Here is a 26345-nt window from a genome sequence, read left to right on the forward strand (position 1 = left end):
AGAGTGTGAAGGTGCTGGAAAAGATGTTCATTTATTGTAAATAAGCTTTCAATGGGCCTGATTGTCTTTAACCTACCAGCACAATGGAATGGTAAATAATAATAATATTATTATTATTATTATTATTATTATTATTAACAATAATAATAATAATAATAATAATAATAATAAATGAATCAATCGTGTCCTTAATGGCAACAAAACTGAGGGAAAAGGCATTCTTAATCTGAATCAATACTATAGTGCAGAATACTGTCATTCTCACCTTGAGGTAGAGGTGTGAGTAGCAGTGATGTAGCAAATTGTCAGAAGGCTGGTTGAGACTGCTGACAGTGGTTACCAGCTCTGGCGCATACATTGGCACAGAGTGTTCAAAGTTCACCCTTTCCACTTGGAACTGCACTGAAGGCAGAGGGCGCACTGGCTGAAATTCTGGCACGGAGGTTGGACCTGGCACCGCCTGGACAGTTGAAAATATACAAAGGTGGAACAATTATTAAAAGTGACAATAAACATCACACATACTGATTGTGTTGTCAGGCATGCCAAAATGAGACCCAATGCCCCAGGTGAAAATACTTCTACTCTGCATTCATTTCAGTGCAACATTTTTCATTATAAACAGTAACATCAGCTTAACAGTGACCACTTCTCTCTCCTGTTCATCTCCTTAAATCCACTTTCAGCTACTGCCAGAAATTTCAAACTTGGATTCATCAGTAAGAAGATTTCCATGCAATACACTGCTGGCATGTCTTAGCCTGCTGTTAGTTGGCCTTGATTCCTCTTCAGAGTAGCTAGTAGTAGTTATCCACTTGGGCTGCAAAAAAAAAAACAGCCTTCTTTTGTCAGTACTTGTGCAGAATGGATGGCTTGCTTCTTTTTAAAGCAAATTCCTTATCGCTGATGACATTGCTTTTCCTTCTTTCAGTGAACAAAGCTCAATCTTTTGATCATTTGTTGTCATTTAAATAATGATTTAATGAAAGGGATACATTTTAAGTTTATTCAGACAAGATATTAACATAGTTTCATAAATTTGCTTAAATTTGACTGATTCAGAACCTATATATTCCTTCTTTATTTTAATGATAAGTTGTTCATAAATATTAAAACATTCCTAAAATTTGAAATTATTTATGTTTGCATCAAAAAGCTGACGTATTTTAATGTGTCTCTTTCAGTTGATTCACGCAGTACAACAAATATATGCAATGGTGCACCAGAGAGTAACTTGGAGCTGCTAACCGCATTTTTTAGCTCTCAAGCATTTTTGTCCAGTTCTGATAGGCCCGCATATCTTAGTCAGGACAGACAATTCAACCATGATCTTTAACCCTTTCAGACAGGCAGGACGGGACATACTCCCATCCTCCGTTAAAGCTGTCTCACTCTCTGCTTTATGGGCCATGTTCTGGGTCATGTGAGCCTTGGGCCGGGCCCACTCTCCAGGGAGGCATTGGAGGTTGCACCTTTTGGTGGTGGTCTGTTTGGTGAGGTGGAAGTATATCTTTTTGTCTCCAGGGCACACACTTACTGCCCCCTGTTCTTCTAACTAACCACAATGCACCACTGGGGATGGATGCCCTAGGACACCAAAGGACAGACATGCACCTGTATGCATTTTCCCCAGTGGAAATGATACCACTAATTCTAGAGAGCGCATGTCAGCGTGCCTCTCTCTGATTCTAGTGGCCCCTCGGTGGCTAGCAAAGTTGTGGTATGCAGAGATAATCAGTCTGTTGGCAGCAAGGCCCTGGCAGATTCCTCACCACAGGGACTTCCTCTCTCTTCCACTTGGAGAACTGTGGCAGGTGCATGCTTACCTGCTGAGATGTCAAATTTGATAGCTAAGGATCAGCCCTCAATCCAGAGTGCTAGGGCTTTATGCAAATGGCGGTCTGACTCCGGTTCAGTGGCTGCTCTGCGGGGTGTGTGTATATGTCCCATACTATGTGTGCTGTACCGAGTAAATCAACTGAAAGGGAACAAACAGTTATATCTATAACTTCTCTTTCCTGAAGGAGAAGAACAAGGTACAACATCAGGTTGCTCCACCACACAGCTTGGCTCACTGAATATCGGCGATCGAACTGAGGGATGACTGTGATGACAGGATATGTGCAGGCAGAGCCACACATATGTCATCACAGGTCATTTGCCTTAAAGGTTTGAATAGCCAGGATACGCAGGGGTGCAATATGCCATACTATATGTGTTGTACCTCGTTCCTCTCCTTCAGGGAACAGAAGTTATAGGCATAACAGTTTTCAGATTTTTAGACCCCACTGTACCCCAGAATGCCTTGGCTTATACTGAAGACTTCTGCACCTTACTTTTTTTACCTTGCAACCAACCATGACATATTAAAGATGCTACAAAAAGGGGTTCACAAAGAAGGTGAGGATGAGGACAGAAGGATGTTAAATGGAGAAAGGAAGATCTGTTGGCACTACCTTGTGTCCCATGATGACAGGCATTAGCGTATGTAGAAGATTGAACTCTGCCATTGAAACAGTGAGTGACACTTGAAGCAAAGTGAGACAAGTGAGTCTAGTTGGGATGAATTCCTCTAAGTGTGATATCTCTTCTTGAGTAGCTGGACCACTGTTCTCTTCAGTCAATTCTAGAAAAATAACGAGACAACAACAAGAAACATGTAAGCTCTGAAAAAACAAAAACAAATTTAACACACTGTGGAGATCCATGAATGGCAGAGGATAAAGCATAAAATTCTAAATATTATTACAAAAACCATGAGAATGCAACCTGTGGTGTATAATTTGAAATAAAAGTAAGGGAGTAGGAAAAGCCAAAGAAATTTGGATTTGAGACCCGAGACCGTTTTACAGTGGAAAAGGTTAGCTGTAAAGCACACCGATTTCTTTGAGTGGGTGCCGTTCCTCTCCAGCCACTGTGCTCCTCTCATAGCATTAAAAACAACGAAAAGGTCTTTTCCAACAAAAACCACCAACTCAAACGCTAAATAAAAGAGACGTGGACTATTAAAGTGCTGGCATCTACATGTGCTATTCATTATAATGGCTATTTCCCAGTAGCATTCTTTTTGAACTATTTTATAAAACCACTCATTTTGTCAATAACTAAAATATCCAAAAAGGCAAGAAAAAAGTGAAATAAGTCAACACGGACCAGAGGCTACCAAGGTCAATACTCAAAGTAAGGCGTGACCAGTGTGGTGATCCACTAAACGAGGGTCAAAGGCAGACCAAACCTGAACCCCTTGTTATGGCCTTGGCTCTGCTCCCACAAAATGGGCTAGTTTCAGTTCTGTGGAGGTTCTGTTGGGCTAGATTCCCAACTACAAGGTGGGCTCGGAACCTGATCTTTGGCCTAATGCCACGCCATTCGGCTTGATCTAGTGCTGCTATGTCCAATCTATTCATATGCCAGGGCTCAAATCAATACCCACAGTGAACATTTAAATTACACGCAGCTCACATGGAGCTGCGTGATTATACACACAAACAATAATGCAAAAAAAACTAAAAACTAATAAAAATAAATAAATGTGCACACAAAATATTGCTTTCTAGAAACATCCTGTTCCAGTCCTGTTACTTTATTTCTTTTATTGTTCTTAGTCAATATAAACAACCTTCATCCAAATGAACAAACTGTATGTAGTTTATCCTCTCACCAGGGCAAGATGGAGCCAATTTGGCCTCCATTTACAGCTAGTTTGGGAAGGAAAGTAATTCTTTTTGAGTTCTTGGCAAGGAGTATGAAAAGGACCACAGACAAAATGCACAGGATAAGCAGTTGTGTCTTTGACTTGTTAACTTTTACTTCTTTATTGGCAAACACACACACACACACAAAAAAAAAAAAAGACCCTTGAAGGAGAGCAGATTTTACCCAACTCATCAGCAGTCCATGCAAAACCCAGGCTGATCCAAAGACAGTATTTTCATTTGTACTTGACACTACATAAACCCTGGTTGCTATGGATGCAAACCTCATCAAATCAATAATACATATTAGCGCTGATGTTTCTGACACAGAAACAAAGGGACAGAAAATCAGTAAAAGTGTGTTGAAATCGTAAATAAAAAACAAAACAAAACAGTGTATCAATTGTTGCTTTCTGTGAGGTACAATACTGTTACAAATGTTCTGTTTCATGAGCTGTTTCAAATGTCAAAGATTCTGCAGAGCTAAATTATAAATTATTGTAACTAAATGATGGATGGTTACTATTACTCCTTCTGTAATAACAACCTTGGCTTCTTCTTATCTACTCTCACCCCCCCCCCCCCCCCCCCCCTTCCCCAAGGGGGTCCAGCTATACTGACCCTTGAGAGTACAAACACTTATAGAAACAGGAAGGAACACGCTGACCTACCCCGCTTTAACAAAAACCTCTACAGTAATTACCCCATCTTCTATTATCTATCACAGATGCTGAAACAACCGAAACCTACGGATGTTATCATTTCACAAAAATCTTTTGCAAAAGAGTTATTGCTACAGATATTACACACAGACACACATTCCATGTTCTTTCACAACATCCCAGGGATGAGCTCATCAATAGCTGTGCAGGGATGATCACTAACAAAAGGTGTTTGGCTTAACCTCCCTTATGTGGTCCAAAAGGTCACTACTTTCATGTACAGCTGTGTGTTGAAGAATGGGTTGTGCAAGGAAATAACAATGAGATGAGAATATTATAAAGTGTAAACTGTTACGGTTTCTGGTCATCAGCAGAACAGAACAAAGTATAACAGAGTAGATAAGAGATTTTAGTAAAATAGAAGACAGGGACAGTATTTTGGAAAAAAAAAAAACTGGAAGGTTACATCATAAATGAGATCTCTGACCTCGCGGTGGTTTGCAGTAGGGTTCATACTCGTGGTCCATGGCGCAGGTGACCATCTTGAGAATACGATGGATGGCGCTGCTGTGCAGCCTGATCTCTAGAGGTCCTACCACTAGCCTCTTGATGGATATCTCTTGAACAGCAGGCACTACCTCTTCCATGCTCACCCCAGAGAAATCTTGAGAGCCTACAAGCAGAAATACACACATATAACCTAATTAAAATACCTAATGTATGTACTCATAAACTTAAGGAGTCTTCTCTCAGTCAACAAAATTAACGCATTTTCCAAAATCAGCTTTTGTAAGTATAACAGATTTATCATCTATTCAACTTAACAGTTTTTTATGTAAATACTTAGAGCAGAACATTTTTTAATCCATATCTCATTTCTTAATGAAGTATAAATATAGACTCTTGTCATCTGTTGGGCATAAACACAAAAAAGATAGCTGTGGTGTAATGCAGCAGCAGGAGGCAGCTCACATAGCTGTGACCCACAGAAATGATGAATATTCCAAATGTCCATGTCCCTCGAACAGCTGTCCCTTCATTCATCGTAGGCCCCTGTTCCAGAGGTCCACTTAAAAGACTCAGCTCTCCCGCAATAAAAAGGGAGAAATTAAAAATAAAGGAAGGGGGTGGATGAATGGCAGCGAGGAAGGAAAAGGACAAAGGGTCACAACTTGCTTTATTCCCATTACATTCCACCACTGTACTGAACATTAGTACAGCTCAGAGTCAACAGTGCGATTTTAACTTCTTTTTTTTTTTTTTTTTAACTCAAAGGGCATGGCAATGGGGGTGTAACTTCCACTAGATTTTGGAAATTTATAAAGGGCAACAGGCAATGCCACTTCCCCTTCCCTTCTGTGAGATTTGGCTGCAATGGATTAGGCCTAATATCGACCATATGGCTGCAGTTAGAATGGTCATTGGAATGATGAGGAGGCTGAAATTAGCTAGGATTTAGACTATTTAAAAGTGTCTCAATTTCCAAAGATTAAAAAAAATGTTTTTAATCTGCAGGATGACTCTAATGTGAAGTCAATGGTAAGAGTGACCTGGGTCGGTTACTATTTCAGTTGACTCAGAGTTTACGTTAGACCTGTGGCAAAGCAGATTAATTTGTTTGGCTGACACTGGATCTGGTCCGTATCCGTGAAGAACAGAAACACTAACAGAAGAAAAGCATTCCAACTGGCAAGGGTAACCACAGCCATCCCAAAGAGACTGACACTTATCCCGCTGTCAGAAATGACTTTGACAGCTCAGAATGACAGTATCAACATTTTATTTAATTTAGATTATTATCTGTAGATGACAGCAGCTGAGGAAACAATAGCTAAGTCATGAAAAGGCTGAGGCACACAGGACTAAAATGAAAGCCAAAAAAAGGAGGCACGTAGAATAACACAGGTGAATACTCCAAATAAATAAATAAAAACATTTTGAGTTACTGAACTTTTTTAACCATCACTACTTATTTCTACAATATGAAGTATGATTGCTTACAATTTATGTCCACGTATGTAAATCAGATTTTTAAATAAAGACCCTAGCATTTTAGAGTCAGCTACCACAGTCATAGCTACAATACTATGCATGAGTTAATTTAATACTGAAGAAAGCATTCTTTATCTCCTAATGAGAACTTCAGATATTTCTGACTTGAAAAAAAAACAATGAATGCTGCAGCTAAAGAATGAGGAACCTTGTCTGTTATTAGGCTTCTGCCAGGAAGAGTGACATCTAATTAGGCAAGAGAGGTCTATTCACTTTCTCGAGAGCTTACAGGTAAAGAGACAGAGGGAAAACGGTGTTTCAACAAGCACTGGGGAGAGAGAAACTCAAATATGTGTCAACACAGACTAAACACTTCTGACAGTTACCCTCCAGGTAAGTTTGGGGTGAGAGTGAGGACAGAAAGGGTCAAGCACCAGGTGGCTGTGACTGAAACAAGACAAGCTCTTTCTTCAAGTCTCCATGGGGCTTGTTTGACAGAGAGGAGACACGAACAGAGATGGAAAGAAAGAGACTGAAAGAAAGAAAGAACGAACCAGGCAAAGAAAATGGGAATATGACACATAAAAAGAAAAAGGAGAGAAGAGGTGGCAAGGTGACCAAACAAGCCTGTGAGGGGGGGAATGAATTAGAACAATACCTTTGCCACTGCTGTCCTCCATTGTGTAGAGATAATCCATGTAGAAAGCACCAAAACGGTGCATGCCCGCTATCTCTGTATAGGTCTCCTGTCAAACAAAAGTAGAGCTTGGTAAATATCACAGGAAGGGAGCAAACAAGGAGATAGCCTTTAAGAGTGGCAATGACTGGGGTCAAGGAAGATACGATGGTGAGGGTCAAATTAGAGATAAAGAGTTACTGAGCGCTGATCTACTTAGCTGGATATTTAAGTTTTTTTGTTTTTTTTAAGCAGCCATGGTAAACTTGGTCTAATTTTTTATTTAATTCTTTTTTTCACGCAAAAGGTGTTACATTCAGTCAGAAAGAAGGTGCCTATATTCAATATCATTATATTTGCGGTGTATGGGAAGGAACTGACCCGATACTGAGTCTATTATTTATTGAGAAATAGGCCGCTGATAAAAGAAATTGAAAGTTCCCTCATTTAGTTGGCTATATGCCAAAGGAAATATGTATCTTATCAACACGAAGATAAGACTTTTTTCCTAACAAATCAAAACTGCCTGACTGGGATTATGGTTGATGTTTTCATTCTGAAATTGTGAAATGTTCATTCATAATTTATTATACATGCTATTAAAAGCACAGAATGAACCTGTAAGCAAAATACAAAGTCTGCAGAACATAATTAACTATTAATGAATAACAATGCCCTTGTAACTAAGTGACCGAACAACTGAATTAATGTTAGAAAAGACCTATGACGAACTTACAGGAAGACCTCAACAGTTTTGTTTTAAACACATAGGGCCATGTACATAACATATAAACCCCACTGAGAAAAATCCCAAGTGGTCACATCAAGTTTAAACCTGAGTGACAATGCTAATGCCTAAAGCTACTAAGCTACTAAAGCCAAGATAAAAATATAAAGTTCATCTTTATCTTTTTAACTACCTGAGTGTCAGTGTATTGTTACAGCTCATCATCATTAGTCTGCAGGTCAAGAACCACTGACCTTGTCTTCCACAGTATTTTTATATTTCTACACCACACTAAACCACTGATAAACAGTCAGAATGAGTGAGCAAGCAGGAAACAGGGAGAAAGAATGAGAGAGGCCCCCTCACACATTTAACACCCCACCCCAAACTTACCCACAGTTTCTCTAAACAGAGATTTCAGAAGAGCCTTATCAGGCAGGCAGGTTAATGAGTAATATTTATTAGGGGCTCCCTAATGGCTCTGGCATTCTTATGGATCAAAGCCATGCTGGTTTCAAAATCGCTAATGAATCAACCTTTGAGTTATAGACTTTATGTATAGAAAGATGGATGGCTGGATTTCCAAACAATTGCTTCATTAAGGGTCATGAATATTTCTAGGTAGAGTCAACACTTGAGCTGTAAAGACTGATGAAGTGAGCTGAGAGTTATCAGAATAATGGCTTCGGCAGTACTACTTATACAACAAAAAGATTCCTCTGCTACAGTCAGCAGCCGGGTGGCTGAGCAAAATTACATAAGCCAGTTTATTTACAAGAATATAGTAAGGGTTAAAAAGAAAAAGATAATTTTACTATAAGCACAACTACATTTTTAATAACTATTAATTCAACATTTCCAGAGGAAACATCAAAATGTTAAAGAAAATTATGTAAGTTTACTGATCCAGATAAACTACTGCATTCAAAGAGTACATAATACTGCTTTTTTTTTTTTGGCAAGTCACTTTTAAATCATTTCCATTCTAATGTGTCGGATAAATCTTTTTCATATTGGTTTTCTCAACAGCCTCAAAACTCCAGAGCTGCAGGAGCTTTATTTACTGGGGACTGTGTAAATGGCCGGTGCTGGTCAGATAGTTTAAGCATTTTCTTCCACAGTCTTGCATGTGGATAAACTGCATTCTTGTGTAGCACTACTGCTTTACTGTTGAGCTGGTTGTTTGCCCATCCTTTGAAAACATGTTAAAATACTTTTTTTTAAGTTTGATTGCGATGCTTGTTTTACCACTAAAAATCAGGTGAGGTGGGTGCTTTCTGAGGACCCCAATGTGAAATGCATGGTCTACTACTGCATTTTGTCCATCCATCCCAAAAAGACTTAACTGCATAAAAAGATTTTATTTTATTTTTTGGCAGGATAATACAGCCTCTGGTAATAAAATAACACATTTTATTGTGTGACCTTGTGATTAGCAGCATCCAAGATGAACTCAGCCCTGACTCCGTTGTTCTCTGGGCTCCGATAGTCAAAAAGAGAGTTGGTGAGGTAAGTCATTCCTTTACTGCTGAGGCTGTCCCCACAGCTGAAGAACAATGCATCCTGTACAGAAATTCAGACAGAAGATCCAATCCAGCCCACACAACATAGTAAAATCATGCAGATGTTTTTAAAAGATATCTATCTACTCACAGACATAAAAAGCAACATTTGATAATATTAATTTTTTTAAAAAGGGCTCAGTTCACCCCATGATTGATTTATTATATGGAATTTTTAACACAATAATGCATGTAGTAAACATATTGCATTATGGTCAATTACAAAAACAAACAAACAAAAAGTCACCACACACCATTCCAAAAATCTGGTCTGACTTGTTTTAACAGTGGTGGCTGCTGGAACATGGTTTAAGTATTTGAAGCCCTTTAAATTCTTTTAATATTTCTCACAGTTACCATAATTTTGACTCTCAGTTAATATTTGTGATCTTTTAAAAATACTTTCTTTACCTCTTCGCGACGGTTCATGTTTTCTTCAAAATCTCGTACACCCATGATGCCTTTCAGGCAGAGTGCCCGGCATCCCACAAAGCCAATCTGGCAATCAAAGAAGGGCTCCCCCATCATGAGAACCTGAAATAAACCCCAAAGAAAGAGACTTAAACTGTTTTTAAAAGTTTACTCCAAGAACCACAGTGGAAAGTTGACTGTAGTGAAGAAAAAAAAAAAAAAAAAGGAAAAAATAGTTTTTTAAGGGAATAATTGATTACAATTGTTCAATTACAAAAGTTTGATGATTCACAGATGTTCTTTTGACTAAACTAACTATTACATCGTTATAAAATATAAATGCATAATGTAGTGTTGACAAAACAGTGGGCACCAAGACTAGCCATGCTATACTGGTTTGTGGTTACACCGAGGTTGTGGTTGTTGTCACCAGGCAGCTTCTATTTTCAACTGAGAGTGATGCATGTTTCAGTGTGGTAGCAGTCCAGCAGCTACTACAACCACAAAGGTGTGGTTTTCCTTCTCTCTGCGTCTTTGCCTAACCCAGCAGATAGCTAAACAGAGAATCCAATAAAATGTTTTATGTTTCCCAATACAATTATTATAAGGCCTAGTTTTCCCTCTTTTACCAGACACCCCTTTTCCTTTCAACACTCTCATTTTTAGTTCCACTTCAGGCTGCTCGACCTCTCTCTTTAAGCAAAAGCATAAATTACAAAAACTGGAACTGGAAATCTCTCAGATTTTTTTTTTTTTTCGCACCTGGTAGAAATCTTGGGAGCATAAAACTCCTTTCTTACTCCAACCAGGTAATCAGAGAAAAGGGTTTAAAAATATTTTCTACGTGTGAGGGAAAATGAGGAAATCTGGGCTCAACTCAGCCTCCTGTGTGTGTACAAGAAGCTAAGGATTAGTGAGTTGGCAAGGTTTTATGAATGTAGTCATGGAGAGAATTAACTAACTTAGAACTACAACCAAACAGTGAACAATGAGTAAATAAATAAATATTATCTTTATCGAGCTTCCGTCACCATGATAGGTAACAAGGCTGCTCAAGCTAAAACAGAGAGCAGATATAGTAAATGTTGCCACTGTTATTGAACAATTCATGGTGGGGGCTGAAATCTATGTCAGGATAAATATTTCACTTTTGCCTTAGTAATAAATGTCTATTTATTACTTTATACTTTTCCCTCATTTATATGATGACCACTTAAAAATTATTATACGCAGATAACTTATTGGTTAGAAATTGTAATGTCATGTACCTGAGTATACTATAATCTATAATCTGTGTTCAGCCCCAATACAATGGACCACATTGCAAGCTATACTAAACTATAATCTTACCTCAATCGTGATTCCCTCTTGCTCTAGACACAGGACCTCTTTGGACTTGACCTTCTGAGGACTATAGTAGCTACTCTCTGACTGGGTCTCCGTCAGCTAAGAGAAAAATAAAAAGATTTCAGAATGAAAAAAAGAAATCTAATAAACTTATCAATCACACCTCAAAAGCTGTTTGGCCTGACTACAGCAGAACAAGAAAAGAACATTATGATTTTGTTGTAAAATAAAACACACTGAATTTCTTAAAGTGATATGTTTGGTTTCCCAAAAAAACTTACAGTATTAGATGATGAACAGTAATGCCTTTACACAGCCTTAAATAGTTAATTGACACATCCAAAATGAATTTCAAAGATAAAATTGGAATAATAAAATGAGATGAGAGAAAGACTGGTTAATAAAAGGTGAGATTTTACAACCTCAAAATTTTAGCAGAGGACATTAAGCTGAAACAAACACGATTTGAAAAATAAGCAAAAACGTTGCAAGTCTCAGATGTGAAGAACCACAGAAAAATATTTCTTAAATTCAATCCAAACAAGATTTTCTTAGATTAGAGGCTAGATGCCAGCTGTAGTACTGTTTGGATTCAGTCCAAAAACATTCATCAGCCCACAGGATAGTTACTCTGTGGTTTTGGAGGAGGCCTCTCTGGCCTTAGTGGGATGACTATAAGAATATCCCTGAAGCCATTCACATACCAAGGAAAAAATGAAATGTACAATTTATTGTATTTGTAAACTGACCAAAAAAGAGGAATGGTTCACTAGAATATTAATTTTGGTTGTCAAGTAACAGTGGAGGTAGAGAGGGAGAGACAGAGTGAGCACCTGGTCAAAACAGGCCAGCTTAAGTCTTAAGCCAAAAACTGAGTGAAAAATTCCCAAAGAGTGATGTAGCCTGGCCAGAATGTATGCTGCCTCGGATTTGAGCACTATGACCACACAGGTGTGAAATATCCCTGCTCTGTGAGTACAATCAATGTCTGCCAACTAACAATATATGTGCTGCACCACATGAACTTATGAATACATGTCTATATATCCTTAAGTAGAGCTCAGAAGCACTGCATGACAGTCAGCAGACAGAGTGAGCACCTGGTCAAAACTAGTTGGCTGGGGTGAGAAGGGTTCAATGCAATGCTTCTGAGGTTGCTACTTTCAAAACGGTGGGTGTAGTGCAGAATGTTCAGACCCTAACCCATTCAACAGGAAGCAGGTGTAGAGCAAAAAGCAGCTGTGCCCCATTATCCATACTGATGGAGCAGACTCTCTCACCCTCATTCCCTTCCCCTTTTTTTCGATTCTGATGGTTTAATCACGTGCGGGGACCACCTGACCCCAACCTGAGGGTCCCTGAGAGTAATGGCAAGATCTGTCTGACCACATCAGCGTACAGTGGCACTGACAGTAAATCAGTGCAAGTCAGCAGACTAACCTGATGAATGTACATCCAATAAGAATATAGTATTTCTCAATCTAGACTGGTGGGGCATTTCTGACTGCACCTAGGTCTGAAATAACACAGCTGACAGAAAGCAGGGTAGCAGCATAGCACTGGAGCACATTTACAAATATACAAAGTTGCTGCTGCCAACATCTTCCCTCTAAACTCCCATTTATTAAAATTCAGACTAGAAGACTTTGGGAGTCCAACAATCAAATGATTGTTTATGAGGTCACTTTGAAATATAAAAACAGCGAACGTGAATATCGGGTAGCTGTCTTACTGTCCTGGATCTAACATGAAGGCAAAGTTTAAAAACAGAAATCTACTGTTAGCTCAATAAATAAGAGAAACAATATAAAGAAACAACATTTCTTCAAATGAAAAATGGCATGAGGTCTGGCATGTAATGAGAGTTTGGCAAGTGTGCAAAAGTAAAAGAGGGGAACAAATGGTCAGTGCTAAACTATGTATTATGTGAGTAAAAGTCATTAAATTACACTGCCAATTTCTCTAATCAAAGAGATCTGAGGAGTAATGCGTCAGCAATCTAAAAATACCTCTCTGATTTCGCATTCATGTTAAACTCCAGTTCAGGCAGTGGCTGTTCAAAGACATGAAATTCCTTCATACTAAATACTTCCTTGTAGGAAAGAGACAAGAACGCTTTAAAAACCATCCTTTCAGCTGTCTGCAATTATTCCAGACGAGAGGCAATTAATTGATTAAAAGAACTCAAACAATACAGGAACAATTTAAACATTATTAGAAAAACACCAAGGTCTTTTTGGCCAGAGACATACCTCCCCTTTACCAATCACACACCATCGAGTAATGCACACTCTCACACACAAACGCACGCACACACACAAGGCCAGTAACGTGATCTGAAGTGCCTGAATCTGACAGGAAACACAGATGAATTCCAACTATTCTGAGTGAGCAGGCAGGATTAAAGCTTGGGGTCCATTTCTGAATAGTCATCATACCATGTATAATGTTTAAAACATTAATGTGACCCGAGACGCCAGTTAGCAGTTATACTGCCCTCCCCTATACCGCACACAGAGACACAAAGAGGATTGGGGCTTCCTAAGGATCAAGCTGTTTTTGAGACTTAAACCGAAACTGACCATAAAATTAAAAAAGCAAGTGTGTGCTGGTCAGTGGGCGTGACCATAATGAAAACAAAAAATTCTCATGCAAAGACATCCTAAATGTAGACATCATACCAGCTTCTACCCAGATTGGTTCTTTCACATTGGCAGAGTAGTGAAGTTTGGGCAAATAAAAGATGACCTCATAACCAGAATGCATGAATTCTAGGTCCAAAAGTGATTTAGCCCCTCTAGACTTCCATGCTTAAATACCCAACTTACCCGCAGCAAAAGCATTATTACACAGCAAAAAAGGGGTACAGAATATGGTTTTTGGCTCTACGGATATTTTCCCTCTTCATAACAATTGTATGGGTGTGTGACGCTTAAAAAAAAAAACATAGATGCAGATACTGATAAGGCTAAAGTTTGGGTTGTGGCTGCTTTATTGACAGGTGTGCCAACACAGGCAGCTGCCTGGGGCTACAGCTAGGTCTCACCTTCAATAATTTGAGTCCCTAAAATAGACCCCTTGACCCCACCTGCAATGTTGATGCTATTTGGAGCATTTTAATGGAATTATCTGGAAAATATCATTTCCTGTGTGGCTGGAACCATAAGGCGATTTGTGCTTCACTTCTGCTGAGTGAAATTCTAGTATTTTACTTGACTATGCTCAGCACTAATTAGCCAGTATCCAAGTCTATGCATTGCACCCGTACAGTTTATGAATGCAACATCAAAATATGGTTACTTTGGCTCCAAAAAAGCCAACACAGCTTACACTGAGGCTTTAAAGTTGAGGCAGCCGAAACCAATGGGTTACATACAGTCTATGACCCTGCATGGTCAGTCCTTAGTAAAACCTTCTCTGGCAAATATCCTAGCTTGTAAATACTTTTTCTAGCTGTTAAGAGTCTTTCATTTCTTGCTTAGGGGATTTTCTCCCGTTCTTGTTTCAAATGCTTCCAATTGTGTATTACTGGGCCATTTTGCATACACTTCTCTTTTGATTGATATTTCGTCAGGAGGAACTGGTCATTCCAAAACCTACTGAGGCACGTTTAGGATCATTATACTGTTGTAGAAACCATTCTCTTTTCATCTTAAGCCTTTTTTTTTCTCCTTACAGACAATGTAAGGTTTACTTCCGGAATTTGCTGCTATTTAATTGAATCCTTTCTTTCCTCGAAATGGTAAATGGATTGCTGCCATCTCACACAAGGCGGCAGTTTCACAGGCTCAACACAAGCCCAATGAATGATCAATCTACTCTTGTGCTTAGCAGCTGAAAAGGTATTCTTTTTAGCAAATTCTGCACCCTTTTAACTTTAAAAATACCTTTGCTTCTGGGACCATAGTGTTTCATTTGTAACTTCATCTGTATTAATGCACTGAAAAATAAATGTTATCCACTCAGTGACTGCTGGCATATGTTTGAACCCCTGAGATATTTATTTCATACTGAGACATAATTATGAACTTAAGTTATTTATGATGATTTCTTTTCTCAGACAGCTGACTTACCTTGAAGGTAACAGAAGCTTTGGTGCAGTAGAAGCCTATGGAAACAATGGGGTCTTTGGGTGTGTGGTGTTGGGAGCTGTTGGGGATGCTTCCTGTCTCTCTCTGCTGGTAGAGACCATCCTCCCCTTCTTCCTCTGTGCTTACAATGGCTGGGACGAAGGACCAAGCCCAGGACACCCAACCCTGGTTAGCTTCGTCAGGATTACCAGACTGCATGTAGAGGTCCTGGCTAGATCTGCGCCTTTCCACATCTACATCCATTCCTGAAGGGGATAAAAATCTTAATTAGATATGATGCAAATATAATCATATGATTTTGCTGCAGTTGAATTAGCAACAGGAAGAGTCAAATCTAGTGCCCAAATGTCTACGTTGACTCTTGCACGTTTAACATGAAATTTAACACAAACTTTAGACAGTTACAATACCAGACTTGACACTTCCAACCTTACAAGGACCTATATACAATGTATCCAAAATAAGACTCCATAATAAAAAGTGTTAAATTAATACAAATATGCGAAATTTATACTGTATTAAAAAACAGTCATGTAAAAAACGTAAAACCGCTCACTTCCTTCTTAGCACATTTTTACTCCAACGGATAAATCAATTTAAAGTGGCAGTTTCTGAGTACAAACCGGTCAAAGAGAGGGAAAAATATTCATAATGGAAGTGTCTGTATGTAGTACAGCACACTAAATTAATTTATCCTTCCCTTCAGGGCATTTTAATTCAAGCAAGTTGTTTCAGCTGTCAACGGAATACACAAAAACAGCAAAGAACAAGGAAGTTTCACAGTAGTTTCTGCCAATGCTCCAGCAGGCAGGTGTGTAAGTATTTGTGGGTTACATGAACTGACTGCTGCATGAGTTCCACAGAGAGGAAATTCATTCCAATGGAGGCCAGAGGGCAAAGGCTGTCAGCCAGCATCCTGACAGAGGAGGGCTTTGACTGGGCCCAGTGGTCAAGGCAGTCTGCACTGGTCCCAACACCACAGGCCCATTTCACTTGTGTGAGCGGTCAGGTCACATGTTTGATAAGAAGCCAAGAGACTAAAATGGAGGTGATGGGGGAGTCTAGGTAGCTATGAGCCACTAGCACAAACCCAGCTTGGATAGGAGTATAGGTGAAAAAGCGCACTGGCCAGCTGTGGGTGGAGTTGACTAAAGCATTGGCTACTTTGTAGGAAATCTGCAAACTGGCAAGTTGGTGGTATCTGTAGAAAAAGACAACCAAAGGTCTTCACCTTTGTTTTTAGATTACCATTTGAGCAGTAAGAAAACCACCATGCACCCATCCATTCCTGATCCTGACCCCTGAACTGGTCCCATCATGTATGTTTCCATACACATTGGGATAGAGGAAGCTGATGTCAATACACAAGAATGTGTAATTCCATTCCTTGTGGCCTCACGTCCTCTACGAGAAAACAATATTGTCCGTGAGGTCACAACTTAGGAATCCCAGAGGCTAAGGCGGTGAAAATTATGACATATTTTAATTAAATCTTTCACTTTGTGAATTGGCAGCTGGAAATCCCATGTTATGGTTTTTTATCTCTCTTTCCATCCCAATCTCCCTGTCTGATTCTATCGCTCGTTCTTTTTTTTTGTTTTTGTTTTTTTACTCAAGGAAGTCTTTGAGGTGTCAGTTTAACAAGTTAAGCTCTTTCACTTCGCGTCACAGACTGACGAAGCCTACATTTGAATTACAAGGCAATCAAAATAAAAGCACAATTACCAAACAAGTGATCAAAAAAAGAGACCAGCTTAAGGACACTTTGAAGTATTAAGCCAAAGAAGTCAGAGAAAAATTCCCAAACAGTGACATAGCCTGGCCAAAATGTATGCTGCCTCAGAGTTGAGCGCTATGACCACACAGGTGTGAAATACCCCTGTTCTGTGAGTACAATCAATGTCTGCCAACTAACAAAACACGTATTGCAGCATATAAACTCATGAACATATGTCCAGATATCCTTAAGTAGAGCTCAGAAGCACTGCATGACAGTCAGCACCATGGTTGCCTTCTCTTTGTACAAAGTGTTTAAGCAGCAGGTCAAAGCTAGGGAGGGACTGGGTATCTGAGAGGGGAAACCGCTCAGTGACACTGAGACAATGAGAGGGTAGAAGTAAGAAAAGGCAGTGCTCTCACAGGCCAGTAGATGTCCCTCCATGTTTATAGAGGGAGAGGTGGACTGTTACCTGAACACTCAGTAAAGGCTACTCCTAACTGCTGATTGTGTAGGTGTTTGGATACACACATAGGTGTTCATACTCAAACTAAGCTTAACAGGTACCAATGATACAAAAATACACACCATAGTGCAATGCATCCATAATGATGTCTTTTTTTAATGACACACACATGTATACAAACATACACTCACAAACCAAGCTGCCCACATGACCTTAACATCATAATATTTTAAAAGTTGTTTTAATTAACAGCAGAAGAACATAAATTAACATAAAAAGTACTTTCATCCATGTGCGCAGACCACTAAATTTAACGGTCATTACATCTTCACAGTAATATTAAATAGTGCAACAATGATACCCTGTCATATCAATGTAATATCATAAGAGAGCCGCTTGAGGTTAGTAACACAGACATAGCCTGCGGTTTCTGGTCAATTCCTGTGTGAAGGTCCATTCCATTCAGTGCACCTCAAGGGACAGGGAGGGCAAGCCCTCCTACAAAGCAAACACTAAACACCAAGTCCCATCCACACGTAGATATAATGCTGGACAAACATAACAAGTCTAGGGGCTCATATATGCTACACAGAGAGGCACACACCCTGCCACACTTCAGCAGTCGCAGTCCTCGGTTCATAATTCTTCACATACTTGTTGAAACCATACAACTTTCACTGCCGTGACCAGCTGGTCCATTCGAGCATGTTAGTCATCTATGTTTCCAACCGCTTAATTCTTTAGTGTTTCGCAGACTTCGCTGAATTGCAGACAGTGAGAAAACTAGCCGTGCAATCCTGACCAGAAGGTTGTTTTGGTTAGTGACACACAAGTATCACACAATCTTCACCTAGCAAGCCTATTCATTAATGAGACATTGGCTCTCACCTAAAAGGGAACGATTCAAACAAACATGCAGCCACAGTGAATCATGGGCACATAAACACATTACAAAGCTTTTTCCACTTCAATAATTGGCAAAAAGAAAAACACCTTCACATGTGGGAAAAATTAATATTCCCTTTGAAATTTTCTAGAAAGGACCACTTAAGTCATGGCTTGTTAATACATTACACAGTAGATACAGAATTTATTCCTTACTCTCAGCTCAATCGTTCTCATCTCAGTCGACTGCATATATACACTCTCACATAAATAAATTAAAAAAAAAACTGGGAAAATTCAATCAGTGCAACAGTATCGGTTACAAAAGCCAACTCAAATCAAGAGTAAATAAATGAACCACACATACAGGGCAGTGGAACCAGAATATGCAGCAAGACTCAAGTAGCCTATGGGAAATCAATGAATGTTATGAAGTACTATGTACAATGCTGGTATCACGTTCCAGCAATCATGTAACAATGACTGTATCCTACAAACTATAACCCATGAACAATAAATATGCACGAAAGCCAAGTCAGTCACTACAAGTATAGTCCTCAGATTCAATGTATGGTAGAGGCTGTCTGTCCTGGTTAGGAAAATTATATTTTATTATTAGAAAGAATAAATCATTTTAGCTGCTTTATTTCATAAATCTGAAATGCATACAATGAAAATCATGTTTATGAACATGTTCGGACCCCTCTCAACACACACACCTACTTATTACAGTGCATATACACACAACTGCCCCCTGCCCCCTCCAGCTTCTTCATTCTGTCGATTACTTCCAGCATAACAAGATCTGGGGGTGCTCAGGTTCCAAGAGCTGGTCCCCTCTTGTATATTTTTGTGATGGGATACTAATTCATTCTCAGAGGCTCCGCATAGCAGTAGCATGACACCGACTCTTACATCTGGCATTGGACACTGAACTGGAAGCTGCGCCAACTTGCAGTGAAAGTTCCAAGCCAAGAGGCAGGGAGCAAGTTAGAGGGAGCGAGGAAAGGGCTGTGTGTTGGGCTGTCTACGCTCCCCTCTGCCCACTACTCCTACTCCACCATAATTTGCTCCTGGTGCTAGAGAGGCAGATTTAGCCCAGTGGGACTTGACACTTCATACTGCTCTATTTGGCAAGGATGAGGATGAGCATTTGGAGAGATGGATGTTTAGGGAAAAGGGATTTTTTTTAAATAATCAGAGTCATTCAAAGTATACTGTATATTCTAAGTGCATGAGTGCAATTTTGTGAGTGTTCAAGTGTGTACATCTGAGTGTTTGGCTTTAACCAACTGCATCTATGTGTTTTGCTTCACAGCTGGATGTAAGCAGTGTGATTTACTATGTGCTCCAATTAGAAAGATAGAGGTGGGCCTGTGTTTGATTCAAGCTTGTTTCTTCTCTTTATCCTTCTCTCTCCTGCTTCCAACCACATGGAGGTGATCAGGCCTGATGACAATGATCTGTATCGAGTTATACGCTCCAGATTTTGTTTGTGGAAAAAGCAGGAGGAGCGCACACCATGGTCAAAGCAATGTTAAATGTCCCATTTAGGAATAACAGCAACATATGAAAAGACAAAGCCCCTGAACAGAATAAGGAGAATAAGGCAACATGCAGAGTGATGAACACGCTGTACAAGAACCAGACTGATACGCAAACATTGCAATGAAACCTCGATATCTAATTTTCAAATCAGTCTTGATAAAACAGACTAATCGTTGTAGGAAAATTTGACCATTACAGTGAAAACTTGATTTATCTACATCTAACTTAATATACTTGAATCTAAAATTCAAAAATTAGCTATTAAAAGAAAATTCGGCTAATCTCCTCGTACCAATTTGTCATAAACTTGTTTTAAACATAAAACAAAGAAAAAATAATCCAAAGGTCAGAAAGAGAATTATTGTTGTTCTCCCTAAGAAACATCACTCACCAGGTAAACTTGCTCCAGATTCCCTTGTATGGACATTCCCTTCTTCACCCTCACCCTCTTTGTGTCCTCCAATTTCTCCATAGTAAAGAGCAATAATGAGCTCTAAGATTCGTATAAACATGGGTAGCTGCTGATCGGTGATGGACAATTTCAGGCTCTCCACCATGGTGTGGATCTGAGAAAACAAAGAAAAGCATGAATTATAATTTACATTTTGAAATTGGAATAGCTTAATTTAGAGATTTAAATGAACTGACATATGCTAAGAATCAACTTCTGCTCTTGTTGAACAAAGACCGCTTACAGCTACGAACTACAAATTACACTCTGAGTGAGAGTAGACGTAGAGTATACAGAGTGACGGCAATGAAGCAGATGCATTTAATAATAAAAACAATTAACTCAATTCAATTCAGCAACTTCATGCTCTCCAGAATAAAGTCCAAAGTGGTTTCACCAGTGTACTGCTTAATATGCTACAATGGATACAACTACCCAATTGAGGCACATCTTTCAATTATTCTTACACGATGTCACACCATGAAAACTTTATAAACATTACTAAACTACAAAGCTAATAATTTACTTTATGTAGATGAAAATAAGCTGGTTCTATTTCAATGCAGCCTGGTGGGAAGCCAGGTTTAAAAGATAAATGGGATTGAAATATATTTTACCATTTACTTTTCCAGCCTTTTGTTGCTTTCTCTGAACTATTCTGAGAGGTGCTGCTGCATCAAATTCAAAATGAGCCAACATTTTTCTTAAAAATGGTACATTTTCTCAGTTTAAACATTTGATCTATTTTCTATATTATACTGTGAATAAAATATGGGCGTATGAGATTTGTAAATCATTCCATTTTTTTTTTTATTCACATTTTACACAGCTTCCCAACTTTTTCAGAACTGGGTTTGCAAATGTAAAAAAAAAAAGATGCTCAAGATTTAAATTTGTGATTCAACAAACACCTTCCATCACTGCTAAAATTGTAGACTTGCTCACTTTTATGACAGATGGGATCTTAGAGTTGATGTTGTCATATGTGAAATGGAGGCGTGTTCTGAAGGAGCATTTGTACAAGAGCGGGTCCTGGTAAAACTCGATCTTGCCACTAGCATTCCGTTTATCCAAACACACAGTACAGTCCGCAAAGTTGATCAGTTTTCTTAGGACCAGCTCTGGAGCTGCACAAAGAGAAAAGCAAGAGAAGAAATTAAAACAAAGTTAGGTATCATTAAAAGCAAATGAGTTAAATTATACACACACACTAACAGAGAGCATCTCCTAGAGATCTAGTAAAAAGAAAGATAATACTCATCATAGATGATATGAAGTAGGGTTGCTGTGTGTGTGCGTGTGTGCGTGTGTGTGTGTGTGTGTGTGTGTGTGTGTCTTAGCTGACCACACATCATCAGGTTCTCACTCAGCCCTGGCAGAATGATAACCTAAGGACCTATTCCCAGAATGATTTCACTGTCTAAACAGTGCCAGTAACTATTACACTATTCACTAGTTGCTTCACATTTTGGAAGAGTACCTCTTCATCAACAGATTTCACAATGATAATTACTGTTAATGACTACTTCATGACAATTCTATTGATATAGACTTTTGCAGCCCCCTTTAAAGAATCTCATATTCTGTTCAAATGAAGATGGTAATTTAAGTTTAAAAAGGTTGACTAACTCATAAGATAACACTATAAGACACTGTTAAGAGTGAATCAATTTTGTACCGCAAACACATCCAGAAGATGACTAAAATGTGTGAAAAAACAAATCTCCATGACAGAGGAACATCCTTTGACAGTATTTTTTAAAAAATCTAGAGTAAGTTAGATGAAATAATCATGGTTAGTATTAGGGCTGTGACAAAAATGTGCATCATTCCTGCTGATGTACACATCTTTGCATCAAAATAAAATTTGTAAAAAAAATAAATGATACCTAAATTTAACACAAAATTAAATCAAAGGGGCATCTTTACATTGTGGTATATTTTCCTGATAACTCAAAGTGCTTTGCAGACAAATAAGGTGTTTATTAATCTGCTAAGCACACCTCCTAAAACTGAAATATAAAGTGTTTCATTCCATTCATTGTACTTCACTGATGGGTGTGAATAAAACTCATACTAAAGTACTCGACAGCTGTGAGGCCCCTCTCCATTTCTCCTGTGATGTTTTGCAAACAGCACAGGTTTTGCCACTTTAGAAAAATAATTGCCCAAGGGGATAGCATCTTTTCCCCAGTAAGCTGACTATTTTCCTGGATTGTGATTGTCTTGGTGAGTTCAGTGCATCTTTGTGAGCTAAATGGATATATGGACACACTGTACAGTCTGAGCTGATGCTGGAAAATTCATGTTAGCAATCACTGCATTGAGTTTTGAGGGGGTTGAATAAGTTAGTTGTGTTGTTTTACAGTGTAGACACTACTCTATATGAGATGTGAACGCTGTTGTTCATCTTTTAATGTCCAGGAAACTTGCAGAGAGCAGCTGTGAGCGGAACATGTGGGCATGTGGTCACGCGGTGAATTAGGAAGTGCTTGATTTGCTTTTACTTTGAGTTCTATTGGCGAAGCACACATTTTCTACATTGCTTGATCATGTTTATTTAATTGCGGGAAGCCAAAATCATGATAGAGATTAAAATTTGGTAATTGTGCAGCCCTAGTTAGGAGTAAGGGGAACAGAATTTATAGACAAAATATACAGTATTTGCATATGAGCATAGGGCCTAAAAGAAACAAGCCATTTCTTGATGTTCTACATACATGTGTAGTATTGTTCAGATTAAAATCTTAGACTGCATACTAGATCCCCCTCTCAAGAATTGAGGTTTATCAGGAATCTAAAAATTAGTCTTCTTTGGCCGCTGGCACTGCACATTTAAGCAAACAACTTTTAAACTTGCTTGATATGTCTGTTTGTCCTTAGTTTGAACTAATAAATTAAAATATTTACTATAGAGGTTACTGTCTCAGTAGATTTGCTAGTTAATCTCATTACCAAGGAATGTAAGGGGCAATTGCTCACCAGTGATGTCCATGAAGGCCCTTTCCCATAAATCATCCACAGTGTAGCACTCTGCTGAGGTGATGTTGACTGACAACACAATATCATCTTCCACGTACTTAAGGATCAGATTGTTCACCACAATATTCACGTTGTTCACCACACGTCTGATCAGACTTTGGACATAACCTAAAAACACACAGGTAAACACATGAGAATCATATTAAGCGATAAAATAAAGTACACAGAAAACTAACAGACAGAGAAAAGCTAACCTAATTACAAGGACCCAAAAATGAGTGAAGAAGGGGATAGTATATATATATATATATATATATATATATATATATATATATATATATATATATATATATATATATATATATATATATATATATATATATATGTATATATATATATGTATATATATATGTATATATATATATATGTATATATATATATATATATATATATATATATATATATATATATATATATATATATATATATATATATATACACATATATATACTTATATACACACATATATCCCACATGTTACGAAAGATGAATGTAGTGTTGAGACACCATAAAAGAGTAAAAACTCGAGCTGCATTCCATAAAAGTGCAGACTCAATACCTCTGACCCCTGCCATCCTTATGGGCTTGTAAATAAAAGGAGGTCCTGACATGTTATTTTTCAGTCCAAAAAATAATTTAAACCTCAACAAAATGACTAGCTCTCTAAATCCAGAGTGTATTTATAAATCTGAAGGGCCCTCCTTCCCTCTCAGATACAAAGTCCTGTTTAAGTCAAAACTATGCACACACTGCCTTAAATGTATGCCCCCCCCCCCCCAAGTAAATTAAATTACTGAAACACCTGTGTGTTCACTTAAACATAAGAAAATTTCATTGCATAAGCGCACACGTGCACTCGTACATTAAAAATATAGGTCTTTATACATACATACAGAATAGTGCTACTAAAGCACAATAAACTCCTGTCTTAGGAGTTCCATCATTTGAAAGAAAAGAAAAGAAAAAAAAAAAAAGAGGCATTTTTCACTTAGGAACTCCAAGAAAGGTCCGAAGAATCAGGACTAGGCATTTTTCCAAGTTGCCCCTTTTCTCACAAGAAAAAGGATGCTACACTAATGGAAACCGGTTGGTTTGGTGAGGAGTGGCACCTGGGCAGTGGCACATGCATATTCCCAACTGCTTGATGTGAATTCTCCAGACAATTACCGGCAGTTTTCTCATGTGCTTTCAGTGAGATATTACAGAGACTCTGTAGCAGAGAGCTGGTAGCATAATGACTGTTTAATGTCCAGACCAACTAATTCTGACATTTGCATTCTCAAATAAAGCTCTGCTAGATAATACCAAGAAAAGATCAGGGCTGCAGTACATGTATGAATATGGTTGATGGCACAATCTGCCAGTGATGGGAAATAAAACAAAGAGCCAATGGGTGACCTGTGAATTAACCACTCAGTACACTCTGATTTTACATTGGTATGACTGGACAAAGTTAGGTCATAAATTTTGGAAATTGGATACATTAATGTGAAAGTCCCTGGACTTTTACATTTTTTTGGTAATGAAGAGCAAGGACTAGAAAAAAAGAGTATGCTTAAACAAAATGAGACCTGATATAATTCAACTTTTTTTAAGGGTGAGGGACGTAAGGGTGACAGCTTTTCTGTTTAGGAAGTGGGTGGATGTAGTAGCCTAGAGCAAGCACAAGAGAAAGAGCAGGCTGACAGATTGGGTTTCAACAGAGCTGAGGGAGCCATCCTGCAGTGTTACCAGTACCTCCTAATGGCCACAGTGACGCCCAGAAACAGAAGCTTTGCAGGAAAAACATACATGGTAAGGTCATTACTCAACAAAGTAAGAAATAACTTAAAATATTGCAGACAGGGGAGTTTCAAACATAAAATATGAAAATATATAGCAATAAATCCTCCTAACCACAGGACCAACGGCATTATTCATTCCTCCCATGTACTGTTAAACATAGTCACTACAAGTTAAAATATATAAAGCTTTAATGCTTTTCTCTTATTTTCCAAACCAAATGTTTTTCTTCCTGTATCTACATGCCTGGCCCAGGGTATAACAGAACCGATAATTAGCTAGAACAAAATGGTGCTGTTGATGAAAATATTTATATGAATTGGTTAACTGTTCTGCCATTTGTACACAGGCCCGACTATGTATTAGCATAATCCAATTGACAAATTCTCATGAGTTTGCTGCCTGACCAAACACAGCGGCAGGAAGAGAGGATGACATAATATAAACTAAACTCATACTTAATGTGTGTTTGTGACATTTGTGCGTGGCCTTGCATTCATGCATGTGCTTGCCTTGAGTTAGGTTGAGTGTGTGCCTGGCAACTTCCTTGCATGTATGAATGTGGCTGTGTGTGTGTGTGTGTGTGTGTGTGTGTGTGTGTGTGTGTGTGTGTGTGTGTGTGTGTGTGTGTGTGTGTGTGTGTGTGTGTGTGTGTGTGTGTTTCTGGGGTCAGTCAGAAAACTGATGTTGCACCTGCAGCCTGGGCAGTAAAACTAGCACTTTACCCCCTGCTATTTCCCTCTCTGGATCTAATTTACACATGACAGGGTGTCCTTTCTTTCTCTCTCATGCTTGTACACTTGTTATACCTCTTCTTGCCTTGTACCAAGTCCAAGGCCCCAATCCATCCCTCTGTGAGCCATTGCACTGCTCAGAACTTCTGTAAACAATTGACACAGGCAGCACCTGTGCTGCGGCCCACAGGGAAAAAGCCCACTTAAAACTGTTCAACCATAAAATGGCTGGAAAAAACAGCTCCTTTATGTGATCTACGAACAGGCCAAGTGGTCTCTTCTGTGCAATACAGGAAAGAAACACTATACTGTACATGCTCACCATTTTCCTGTATATGGAAAATATTAGCAACTATCAGCTTTGCCACAGTTATTAGCCATGAAGAAAAAGAAACATCCATAAGACAATAAATATACTGTGAGGTTGTCCTGCTGTGTTATTTGAAATGTTATTAGTACTTTTGGCAATGTAACCAAAATCATAAATACAGCCACTGGTGTGGAATCTTTAAATTAATTTTCAATCTGGAAAGTAAAAATGCAAAGACAGTGGTGAA

At 38.6% G+C, this 26345-nt stretch overlaps 1 protein-coding gene across 3 annotated transcripts in view; it reads right to left on the minus strand.

Moving 5' to 3' along the window:
- vps13b (vacuolar protein sorting 13 homolog B) overlaps positions 1-26345 on the minus strand; it is a 313875-nt gene that overhangs the window by 260508 nt on the left and 27022 nt on the right. For all 3 annotated transcript variants that reach the window (XR_004021152.1, XM_030749245.1, XM_030749244.1), the window contains exons 5-15: positions 23213-23380; positions 21176-21357; positions 20171-20345; positions 15146-15408; positions 11076-11171; positions 9726-9848; positions 9178-9315; positions 7008-7095; positions 4845-5030; positions 2457-2626; positions 266-460 (exon numbers count right to left, since the gene is read on the minus strand). Coding sequence is in view for 2 of the 3 variants with exons in the window: in XM_030749245.1 (XP_030605105.1) it covers positions 266-460; positions 2457-2626; positions 4845-5030; positions 7008-7095; positions 9178-9315; positions 9726-9848; positions 11076-11171; positions 15146-15408; positions 20171-20345; positions 21176-21357; positions 23213-23380 (1784 nt within the window). In the remaining variant the exon portion in view is untranslated. The remainder of the gene's footprint in view (positions 1-265; positions 461-2456; positions 2627-4844; positions 5031-7007; positions 7096-9177; positions 9316-9725; positions 9849-11075; positions 11172-15145; positions 15409-20170; positions 20346-21175; positions 21358-23212; positions 23381-26345) is intronic.

The sequence above is a fragment of the Archocentrus centrarchus genome, chromosome 16, assembly GCF_007364275.1.
Source record: "Archocentrus centrarchus isolate MPI-CPG fArcCen1 chromosome 16, fArcCen1, whole genome shotgun sequence".
NCBI lineage: Eukaryota > Metazoa > Chordata > Actinopteri > Cichliformes > Cichlidae > Archocentrus > Archocentrus centrarchus.